The sequence below is a fragment of the Epinephelus moara genome, chromosome 11 (genome assembly GCF_006386435.1).
Source record: "Epinephelus moara isolate mb chromosome 11, YSFRI_EMoa_1.0, whole genome shotgun sequence".
Lineage (NCBI taxonomy): Eukaryota > Metazoa > Chordata > Actinopteri > Perciformes > Serranidae > Epinephelus > Epinephelus moara.
The window spans coordinates 1,995,367-2,007,939 of NC_065516.1; the positions used below are offsets into that span (position 1 = coordinate 1,995,367).

A 12,573-nucleotide genomic window follows, 5' to 3' on the forward strand; every position below is an offset into this window, starting at 1 on the left:
CAGTAAATGTTTTTGTAGAAAAAAGAAATTAGGCTGTAGATACACACACAGTACTTGTTAGTAGAGACATTCACTGTTGGTTTTGTAAAACAATAAGAAAAATATAGAATACTGCCAGATAACTCTTCTAACGATCAGCATTAAACATGTTTGTTAAAACTTATTTTATTGTTCTGTTTTAATGTTTTATATAAGTAAGGATGATATGACAATATATACCACAAATGATACAAATTGCAAATCATCTGCAAATTAATAAGGAGTAGTTTTTTTTAATGGGAATACTGAATTTTGATAAGATTCATCCATCAAAGTGTTTCTTATTCATCAGGTATTCAATTCGCCAGACTAGATAAACACAGAAAGTCGTCTTTGGTGACACATTTTATTTACTGTTAGTGTTTTTCTGTGGTCTAGTTTTATCTTTAACTTCATTTCCTCTTTTTAATGTGTATGGTGAGGCACTTTGGGATGCTTCTGTGCATCAAAAGTGCTATTAAAATAAAAAATATTATCATCTTCCTCTATTCTATTGTGTTTTTCTGCTCTGTTGCTCAACTCTGAATTTTAAAAGCTGACGTGAAACCTATATTAGAGCAGAGAGCTTACAGTGTCTGTATTTCCTACTTTACCTGAATGTATCATCACTCTGTCATTTGCACTTTCCGCTACAATCTCATTTTAATACTGGTAATCTTTTCTGCTGTGCTGTACGTTGGCAGCAGCAACTGGATTCAACAAAGAAATCTATGTAAATATGGGTTTGTCTTCGTGTGTGTGTGTGTGTGTGTGTGTGTGTTTGTGTCTGTGTGTCTGTCTATGTTTACCATCTGAGCTCTGAGCAGCACCTGATCTTGGCCAGACCCTTTGAGACCTTTCCCCAGGAGCAATGTCTGCTGGGATACCCTCTGCCTGACAGGTGAGGGGCTCTGATTGGCTCGCACAAGACCAGGTGTGCCCACAGGATGAGCCTGTGATACCTGGAACAAGGGAGGAGAGGAGAGGAGGTAAGGGAAGCAAATCAGGAAGAGCTTTAGAGCAAGAATGTCTTAATACATTTCCTAGAAAAGCAAGACAGTGGTTTAAACAATGAGAGTAAACAATGGAATGTTGTTTTGAAGAAACTCAAGACTAGTAAAAAAACAATAGTGATAAACAATCAGACGACTGCACACCGATAAAGTATATTGTTGTCATTTTCTGAATCATCAAAATTTGGTTTTGGCACTGCTCACTTACCTTCACTGGAGCAGGTTTATTAATATAACAGCAAACTTCATGCTGCCCTGACCTTAGACATACCTAAGATACCATCTATGCAAATCAAGGCTTTATATTTACATAGCACATTTCCTTACAAGCAGGATACAAATCTAGCAGCATACAGACTGGATTCAGAAGCTTTAATTTGTTCCTCTTGGAACGTTATCAAATTAAAACACAGCTCAGCTTACTTCCCTACCTGCTTCCTTTATACACAATTTGCTAATTGGTCATGTATTAAATCACCATAAATACTAATTCAAATACACCCCTTGCCCCTACCATTTAGCCCTTATCCCTCTGTTTTGCGCGTTCACATTAAGGGGTAGGGTGTCCTGCCTCTTGTTGGGATAAAGGGGAAGGGCAAAGTGTAGAGCTACGTGGCCTTCCAAACTGAGGTGATTCAGAGACACGCTTCAAACCAAGTGTTATTAGAAAATTTGGGCAAGATGGCTGCTTCAAAGCCCAAGAAGAGCAAATTTCTAAATCCCAAAGTCTTGTAAACCAATGTTCAATGTGTGATTTGAATCAATATCTAAGTTCAATTTTTGTTTTTTATTTGTATTTATGATCATAAAGCTAAATACATTAATGTGACATAACTGCAGCATACATATTCTGATAATCCAGGTGTCCCAAAAAAAAGGATGGGCATTACAGTGCTGGAGTTTGACATGCATTATTACGAAAGGAGACCAGGCTAACCAAAAATAGGAAAAAAGGCTTTAATGTAATATGGTCTTTCTCTTTATGACAAGCATAACAAAAAAATCACTAGTAGTATGTTGATGCCTTGGTAGCTAACTAGCTAGCTTGCTGATGTTGCATTGTTATTGCTGATTTCATGACAGTCCCACATTTTGACATATTTCCATGTGGCATTACCCACTTTGATGGAATATGATGCCCAAAATTTAGCTGAAGTTCAGCAGCAAAGTGCCTGCCCTTGTTACAGCCCCTCTAATATCAGTGTACACTGACAGGGTGGGAAGACAAGTTGCTAATGTTAGCCTACAGATCAAGCACCGCCAGCGGCCTGGTAATGAAGCAGTGCTCCCAGCGTAAAACTTAAGTTGTGAACGAATCACAAGCATCCATGCTTAACTATCACCATCAGATAAATGGCAAACATCTATATGATAAAAAAAACATTATTGCCATAGGCGTGTCTGTTTACATGAATGCCATCAATGACTACTGATGACGTATCAGAGTCTTTAAGGTTGTCCTATATCATAGGTGACGATTACAACCACTGCCCGTTGTAACTCTGTTCTGAGGGGCAAAGGGGCACTCCTAAGAAATGGGATTGGGCCTACGTATACAATAAAAACTTTTACACCCCCGGTTGTATGCCTCCGGGTAGCACTTAAAGGAGCAATAAGCGAAATTCATCATTTCTAGATTGAAGGAATTAAAAAATTGCTATGTGAAGAACTAGAGGTGTAATTTCATCTGGAGTATAGCATGACCTCACACACCCTCTCTCTGTGTTGATCTCCAGCCCATTGTTTACAAGCCGGTCCGGCTGCGCGTTCATGTTCCCCCGAGAGCAGAACATCCACCTGAAGACGACCAGGATCTGACATTACCTCTAAAGAAACAACAGTTGTTGGTGAAGAAGTTGTCGGATAAAGAAAGGGACAGAACTCGGATTAACATTGGCCTTGCATTTCCAAGGTGGAGAGCACTGCGAGAGCTAAAGGGGCTACAATCTGACTCGGAGCTAGCTCTTCTTCTCCTGGACAGGTACAACATAAAGTCAAATGTCTGTTTTAATTAGTATTACAGTAACGTTAGGCACATGTCGCTATGTCGATTCAATTAAATTTAATGTTACAATCGTAGCATGGGTTAATGTCCGGAGCTTGAGTTATTAGCGGCTCGGTCCCAGCAATGGGTCAGGCGTTACGGTTGTGTTAGGTGAGTAGCCCGGCAGCCCAGCTAACATTTGCAATTAGCATTGTAAAATGTAGCCCGGCGGGCAGCCTGGCGGCTGTGTTTAGCTATTCCCCTGCCTACTTCAATGATGATGGTACCTGTAATAAATGTAATATATTTGCTGAAATGGAGGCGAGGCTCAGTGACTAGAAGAGCTGGTAGAAGCGCTCCATAGCTGCAAGCTACTCCAGTAGCCGTAGTAGCTCTAGTGCTAACTCTGGGAGCTAACGCTAACATTCCTCTCTTCTCCGTGAGCCCGCCAGGCTCCACGCTAGAGCTCGCCGGAGCCGAGAAGCAGGCTCCCGGAACGTTAGCATGGCAGCCGACTGGTGCTAACGCTAACGTCCCCACGCTTCTCGGCTCCGACTCACTGAGCCTGGCGGAGAAGCGTGGGGACGTTAGCACTAATGGGCTGCCATGCTAACGTTCCAACTCTTCTCCGTGAGACCGTGAGCCCGGCTCCCGGCTCAGTTGGAGTTGGAGCGTTAGCGTGGTAGCCGAGTAGTGCTAACGCTAACAGGAAAGCAGGGAAATAGCTAAACACAGCAGAGACCGAGAGTGAGTGAAAGACATTGCTAACTGCTAAACTAAGTTGGCTGTTTAGGTTTTATTTCCTCGCCCCTGTGGCGAGTGAATCTGCCTGCAGTGAAAGCGGGGGCTAACCGGTGCTTCCTCCTCATGCTCCACTTCACTCAGCTGCTAACACAGCCAGTTAGCCTCTGCTAGCTTCCCAGCTAGGGTTAGGGTTAGAGTGTTGGAGAGCAGAGGTAGAGGGAGGAGTGGCTCATGACACACTTTGTTTTGCTCTACAGGCAGTGCACAACAGCGAACCTAGCGGTGATTAGCAGCGATTTCGCTTATTGCTCCTTTAAGTTTCTGTTACAGTTTACATCCATGTCTGTGAAAACACGGATGCTTCACACTCATCTTCCCCCCGGCAGCACAGACGATTTATACAATCAGCACAGTTTCAAGATTAGAGTCACCAATTCAGTATCTGACTAAATGTCTCCCCTTCTGCTCCTGAAATGTGATGTTGAGTAATGGCCAGAAAAGTGTTTTATGCACAATGTTATGATGTCACAGTGAAGGTGACCTTTGACCTTCAGGATATAAAATGTTATCACTTCATCATTTTATCCTATTAGACATTTGTGTGAAATTTTGTCATAATCTAAGAATTCTGGAGTTATGGCCAAAAACATGCTTTGTGAGGTCATAATGACTTTGACCTTCGACCACCAAATTCTAATCAGCTTATTCTTCAGTCCAAGTGAACGTTTGCGTCAGATTTTAAGAAATTCCCTGGGGGTGTTCTTGGAATATTGTGTTCACAGGAATAAGACGCATGCAAAATCACCTTGACCTTTGACCTTCAACCACCAAATTCTAATCATTTTATTCCTTATTCCAAGTGGACATCTGTACCAAAACTTGAAAAATTTTCCTCAAGGCATTCTTGAGATATTGTGTTCAGAATCGGACAGACGGACAGACAACCTGAAAACATACTGCATCTGGCTACGGCTATCGCGGAGGCATAAAAATTATAGTCATACAATAAAACAAACTAACTAACCGCTCGAGGCAATAGTAGACCAGCAGCTCCTGTGTTCATGGAGGTAAAATTGCTGTTTTTCTTAATGCAGTCTGGCTTTGAAAAGAGAAATATAACTGCTTCAGTGTATCTTTGGAGAGGGCTGCCTGACAGCAAGGTAAAGCAATGAAAATATTCTATGGCATACCTACCTGATTATCCACTAGGTGCATCCCAACCACCATCTAGGCTATACACTGACTATGGATAAGTACCTCATACAACCCCACTTCAAAAGATCTGAACTATCCCTTTAATACTTAAAAATTTTGAAGTCACTCTATAGGTGACTTCCTCTAATTTAACTTCCTGTTGTTGAGGGCAAGAAAACTGAAAAGGTGAATAAGCATGACATACTGAAGAAAAGTTGTGTTTTAAGTTAGATGGTGTAGCACTGATGTTGATACTGGTCTGCACCTCGTTATGTGCGAATTCTCAGAGGGTCAGTTTAAATCGGCTGATTTGAATTCAAAGAAATACTCCACTGATAATCTTTTGCTTATCAAATACTCACCCACGTTGTAAATTTGGGTTTGAAATACTCTGCAAAAAACATCTTTATCTGGATCATCAAATACTTACTGTGATGCCAAAACATAGACTTTCAATCTGGCTGAACGATTTGGAAAAAATATCGAATCACGCTCATTTTTTGGCCTGATATAACCACTGCAATATGAATTACAATATTGGAGGGGATGATCAATTTTTTGCATAATTACTCTCATTTTTATTAATTAAACAAAAAAAAAAAAAAAAAAAGATCATGTGATGTTTTGTGAGGATCTGTACCAAATAAAGATCATTTCTTAAATCTGTAGAACACGATATATAGGCCAGGACATCACTGCAGCACCACATTAATTTAGAAAGGTATTTTAACAGTTATCTTGATTTTAACAAATACTGCGCCTCCTGCAAATTGGATATTACACTAGTCCATATTATGATTTTGATGTAATTCCAAGTAATTGTTCAGCCTTAATTTTCAGTTGCATATTTCTTAAGTAACGTTAAAAAGAAAAAGAAAAAAAAAAACGTTTAAAGCAATGAAAAGCACTAGTTTCGGTCTCAAACAGCACTTAAATAAATTTTCTGACAGTAAAATGATCAAACTCAAGACTAGACAACTCTTATTATCTCTTAAGGTAGAGATAAAACACATGAAACAACGCCTGTACACATGTACTGTATGTGTACGTATGTGGCAGGGGCTTGCTCACTCTTTATTCACAAAGCAAACAAAGCCAGACACGTGTAACCTGAGGCTGAGGACGTGAAACGGTCCTAGATGAAAGTTAACAAAGAGGAAACTGTAACCCCCAGCAGTCAGACGCAGACAAGCACTGATGTAGACTTCATCATAATATTTAGTTCATTTATCTGAGCTAACACACACTTGTTTTTGAATGAGATTATCAAATGTTGTAACTCTGGAAACTCTGATAAGCTTTTTATGTATTTAAGCTTCTTGATCAGCTGTAATCTGTTTGTACACACTTAACAAGGTCAGTCGTGAACAGGATTCAGGTTTAAATAATCTGAATTTGGAGTGCAAAGAGTTCAAAGTGACAAGGTTCTTAATTTAGTGAGTTTATATATGCTGATTGGTGGATTTTGTTAATTTCAGCACTTCCAGGCTAGCTGTTTCCTTGTTTCCACTCTTCATACTAAGTTAAGATAAGCTGCTGGTTGTAGCTTCATATTTAGTGTGCAGAAAGAAATCAAATAAGTGTGTTTCAAAAGTGATGCGTGGTGTTGTCGTATGGAGATCACTGTGAGTTATACTCAGTTTGTGTGTGTGTCTGTTACCTGTCTGCCAGGTGGACTGGCTGGTGTGTGAAAGGGCGTGATTGGTGTGGAGGTCGGCGTGGATACAGGCCTTGTGTTCCCATTGGTCAGGCTAGTAGAGGCCTTGGTTGACATGGTGGTGCTGCTGTGCGTTGTAGAAGTAGAAGAAGAGAGGAGGGGCGCGGTGGTGCTGGCTACAGAAGGAGAGGAAGAGGAAGAGGAGGAGGAGGAGGAGGAAGGAGGGAGAAGAGAGGAGGTGGTTTGTGTGGTAGGAGATGTTTTGGACACGCCTGTTGGGGAGGGAAGAATTGGACGAGAGTATGTTCGGAGGGCAGGGGTTGCAGTGGAGGTGAGTTTAGGGGGAGCAGGGACGAGGATGTGGGGAGATGGAGCACCGGCTGTAGCTGCTGCCACCTTCGGGACATGGGCTGCGGATACGGAGGGAGCAGGGGTGAGAGGGGGAGGAGGGGAGGAGGTGGTGGGCGTCAGCGTGGGGGCAGGGGAGTCCAGGAGCATGGGGTTGGGGGTGAGCCGGGGAGGGGTGGGGGTTGTAGGGGTGGAGGGGTCGGGTGTGGTGGGGGAAGTCTGAGGGCTGGTTCCATTGGTGGCCTCGCCGTGTTCTGATTGGCTCTGACGAACCAGCTCCCTGTCCATCCTTCAACACCTCAGCACACTGTAACATACAGACAGATAATTAACCCATCAAGTCACTGCATTTTCATAAAGCCCTCTTCATTCACATCAAAGTGGCAATAATAAACACCATTATTATAATAATGGTTCAAAATGTGTTGTGTGTGTCTCTGGTAGTGATGTGTCTGCAGCTCCTCTCAGCTTTATGGAGCTTTATAGTGAGATTAAGCTCATTGTTTATCTGTCCAGGTCACAGCAAAGAATGGTACACGGTGTGACACCACGGTGAGATGCCTTTCAAGCTGTGTTTCCAGTGGCTTTTTAAGCAAACGAGGTGCTTTGCAGTGACCCGTCAGTGTTTTTCCAGCAGGGACAGTGGCACATAAAGCGACTGTTTGTTTACCAAGACACGTCTGCATTTCCTGCCGGGATACAGGCACATAACGTGATTGTTTTTTACCGAGAAATCATTGTGTTTCCTTCCAAGATAGTAGAATGAAATGCAGTTGTTTTTTTTATCGAGACATTCTTGCGTTTCCTGCTGGGATATTAATGTGAAAAGCAGTTGTTTTTTCCCAAGACATCACTACATTTCCTGCCAGGATAGTGGCACATAAAGTACATGTTTGTTACTGAGACATTGTTGCATTTCCTGACACAAAATTAGCAAGAAAATTGTTTACAAAGACATTGCTGCGCTTCCTGCTGAGATGGTAGCACAAAGTTGCAGTTGTTTTTTAATCAAGACATTATTACATTTCCTGCTGCGATAGGAACAAGAGGTTATTTTTTGATCAAGACATTGCTGCATTACCTGCAAGGACACATGCACGAAAAGATCTTAATTTTTTTTTACTAAGATGTTGCTGCATTACCTGCAAGGACACATGCACGAAAAGATCTTAATTTTTTTTTACTAAGATGTTGCTGCATTACCTGCTCGGATAGTAGCACAAAAAGCGGTTGTTTATTACCAAGACATTGTTGCATTTCCTACTGGGACGGTGGCATGAAATGCAGTTATTTTCTTTTCATCCGGGGATTGTGCCCCCAAAATTGGATATTTTTAGGGATGCACCGAATATTCGGTAACCGAATATATTCGGTTACCGAATATATTCGGCCGAATACACATTCGGTATTCGGTGGAATAAGTTAAAAGCAAGGCCGAATAATAGCGGCGTGTTTTGATAACGCAATCAAACAGCGTGCCGTGACGCGCGGAGTAAAATGTCGACAGTGTGGCGATCCGTCCGTCAAGCACTCGCATTTGCGACTAAAAATAGTTTTGAGCGAGCAAAATAGGCTTAAATCATNTATCATTGATGTATTATAGAAAAGTGATTTATCTTTTTATAAATGACAAAAGGCACATCTGCCTCATTTTCACTGTGGTATCCTGATACTACTCAGAACCATGATATTTTCATTGGTATCGCACTGTGGGTCCCAATTTTGGTACCGTGACAACACTAATCTGGAGGGTTCATCTGCAAAAACTAATGAAAAACTAAACAACAATATTCGGTATTCGGTACTCGGTATTCGGCCAAGCGTTTAATAATATTTGGCTTCGGCCACAAATTTTCATTTCGGTGCATCCCTAGATATTTTAAGCCAAAACATGATCTTTTCCTAACTAAAACCAAGTTGCTTTTGTGCCTAAACCTAACCACACACTAACCACAGTGTTGCTGAAACATAAAGTTTCAGCATATCAGTTACAATAATGTGCAAATGTAATGTATCCGTGGTTTGCAAAAACATACAATGCCAACATTTTTTCTGCCGATTGGGTTGAGAAAGTCACAATACTCTACCTGCTCAGCAGCAAACAGAAGAGAGACACAGTTAGAGACAAGCTGGTGAACATAGTGGAGCATTTAGCAGCTAAAAAGACAGGTATTTCCCTCAGGAGTTGGTGGATACCAAAACCAGAACAAAAAGAGGGAGAAATATGGACTGGATTCATCAGGTGGACACAAACACAAACACCTCTGAATCAATGAATCATCATGTTGATCTGTAACTGCTGGATGTGGAAATAAGTAACTGTTAACAAGTTCAACACATCAACTTAAAAGTTGATGATATGTTAATGTTGTGTTCACAACTTGTTTCTGCATTAAGTTCTACTTACACAGTAACACCTGTACAAATACGACCTTCATGGAAGGTTCATCAGAAGAAAACCTTTCCTGTTTCCTGTCTCATGTTGTTTTCTACTTACTTAACTATTCACAGTAAACAGAATTTTGACCTAGGGTGCCCAAACATTTGCATGCCATTGTATGTTAAGAAGGTCTAGGTGAAGAGGGTGTTGTATGCTGCACGGTTTGCTGTGTTGTTAAAAGCATCAATTTATTGATACATATAGATTCGCAATATTTGCAATGGCTTTGATACTCATTTTCCACAGTATAGATACACCAGTACCAGCTGAGCTTTCTCTCTCTCTCTTATTGCTAATGTTTACTACAGTCAATCTTCTGCTCTCTGCTACTAACCAAGAAAAGAAAAGCCATCATTGTCTTGTTGTGCCCTTGTTATGACTGTTTCTTAATAAAGAAACAGTCATAACAAGTGTGCGCGAGTTGCCATGTAAACACAGCATGCCTGCAGGGCAGGCTAACTGACCACAATGAGAAATTATGCTATAAAAGTGGAGTAAATTACGTCTTTTCAAGTCAATTTTGCATGCCGCGGCTTCAGGACACTTGGATTACGACGGACGAGCTGTTCTGACGTTTTTGAAATGTATTAGCTGAGTCTTCCAAAATGTGGGTTCCATCCATGCACTTCAAGTGTAGCTATTATTCCGGCTAGCTGTTATCCACCGATACCCAGAACGAGTTTTGTGGATTAAAAAACTACACTGGACTTCTTGTCGGCATGAGGGTCAGTAAGTACTGTCTATATTTTCATTCTAAAGTGGCCAATTCCTTTAAGTTTAGATCCATGTCTTTTCAGACTCATATGTAGTCATGACAGTAGATGATAGTTCAAATATGGATGTTGCTGCAAAGAAGCTACATGTAATAAAAATTGATCTTTCACACACATCTTCCCCCGGCAGCACAGAAAATCTATACAATCTGCACAGTTTCAAGTTTAGTGTCACGAGTTCAGTATCTGACCAAATGTGTCCCCTTCTGTTCCTGAGATATGATGTTGAGTGACAGCCAGAAAAGTGTTTTTGCAAAACATCATGATGTCAAAGTAAAGTTTACCTTTGACAATTTGGATATAAAATGTCATCACTTCATCATTTATCCTATTAGACTTTTGTGTGAGTTATAGCCAAAATATGTTTTGTGAGGTCACAGTGACCTTGACCTTTAACCTTGAGTCCGAGTGGATGTTTGTATCAAATCTGAAGAAAATTCCCTCAAGGCCTTCCTGAGATATCGGGTTTACAAGAATGGGACGGATGGAACAGACAACCCTAAAATTATTGCTGTGGCGGAGGCATACTTGGCCCCACTCCAATCAATGTATGATTGGTTGATGGCAGGTTGGTCATTTTCCTAGAAATGTAGGGGTTCTAGCAAGTAGCCAGCATCCCCTCTCTTCTCTCATTATTTATGCTGATTTCAGTATTTTTAGATCCAGTATTTCTCTTTCAGGATTCAGTTGGGGTTTTTTTTCCAAAAAAGAAATTCAGTATTTTATTTGTGTTTTTCTTTTTTCATTCTTCACTCAACTCCCTCCATTGGGAAGAGACAGTTAGAAAGTGAGCACCATTATGCATATTTAAATCTCTCCTGTGAGTGTGACCGTGACACTTTGGCCTTTACATATGGTCAAACATTATGTGATATAAACAGATGTGTTTCAGGTAAATCCCGGCCTCCATTAGCTCCTTGCTGGGTCATTTAACAGACTCTAACTTGAATGCACCCACAGTAAGGTGCAGACCAACGTGAGCCTCACTGCACCTTAACAACATTAAAACACAACCTCACATCACCTTGATAACTAAAACACACTAATTATCACGAAAATGGAGACAAAGAGACAGTTTAGCTGTTCAGAGTTGACTGCTACATTTAAATAAAACATGCTGAAAACCACTGACCATCAAAAAGCCAAATACTTTAAACAATTTAAGACTTTATCTGGTTGGTGGCTTTCTAGAATCCTGGCTACAGCTCATAAGACTTTACTTTATACGAAATACTATCCTACAACAACACAACAGAGGAGACAAAACCAGACAACCTCAGATGACATTACACTAATATTTCACCTGAATAGTGGCCCACAGCCAATGACAAAATCCACACACACACACACACACACACACACAACATGAAACCAATAATAGGTTTTTGGTATGAATGTGTTGAAATAATCCCTCCACCTTTCTTTTAAGGACACGATCATGTGACAGTCTGTCACATTTATTACAGCTGTCAATGATGCTGAAGTTTAAAATGTTAGACCTCGCCGCTGATTGTATCCTTCATTGATTCATGACGTTGTTACTGTCAGAATCAGCTGTGTGTGTTGGATCAGAGCCAAGGCAAGAGTTCATGTGTCAAAATTGAAAAAATTAAGAGGCTTAAAGTGGTGCTCCACATGTTGCAAGGAGAAGCACAGGGATCCCAGTGGGTCTCCCAGAGGTTCCTTTAAAAAACATTTTCCTCTAGCATCACTATAATATATAATACCCTTACATGGAGGTGCAGTGTGGTAGTTTATAGTGATGTCACAGTTCTCTCGGGTACACCCTGCAGGTCCCCAGACTATCACAGGGCTGACACATACAGAATGACAACCATTCACGCTCACACTCAAGCATCTCACAAGCAAGTTCAAGTCACCAATTAACCTCATCTTCATGTCTTTGGACTGTGGAGAACCCTGGTAAAACCATGCTGACATGGGGAGAACATGCAAAGAACATGCAAACTCCAAAAAACAGGGCCCCAGCCAGCTGGTGGGTTTGAATCTGGAACCTACTTGCTGTGAGGCGACAGCTTACCACTGCACCACCTTGAAAAAGCTAAACTCTAATTTTCTAGTAGGCTACCAACAGTTTAATTTGTATTTCCAATACTGATCATTTATATAATTAAAAAAGATACTTAGCTTCTGTGTCTCAAGACGATATTGAATCAATATTAGTGTTGTTAAAAATATCAATTTATGGATACATATCAATTTTGAATATTTGAAAGTGTTTAAATGCTCATCTTCAAAAGTATCAATACACTGGTAAACACAGGTGGATTATGACATAATGGGCCCCTGGGCCCGGATGCACAAAAGGGCCTCCCTCCAGTAGCAGATAAAACATGCAGTTGTTTCTCCCCAAAGAACTGAAGGGGACATATTGCACAAAG

General features: G+C 40.9%; 1 protein-coding gene across 3 annotated transcripts in view; it reads right to left on the bottom strand.

Moving 5' to 3' along the window:
* The window catches only part of si:ch211-230g15.5 (polyhomeotic-like protein 3), a 49,412-nt gene that overhangs the window by 34,539 nt on the left and 2,300 nt on the right, over positions 1-12,573 (bottom strand). For 2 of the 3 annotated variants that reach the window (XM_050056463.1, XM_050056461.1), the window contains exons 2-3: positions 6,614-7,265; positions 828-980 (exon numbers count right to left, since the gene is read on the bottom strand). In XM_050056463.1, the coding sequence (XP_049912420.1) occupies positions 828-980; positions 6,614-7,246 (786 nt within the window). In that variant the 5' untranslated portion in view covers positions 7,247-7,265. The remainder of the gene's footprint in view (positions 1-827; positions 981-6,613; positions 7,266-12,573) is intronic. The other variant, XM_050056462.1, reaches the window with a different exon arrangement.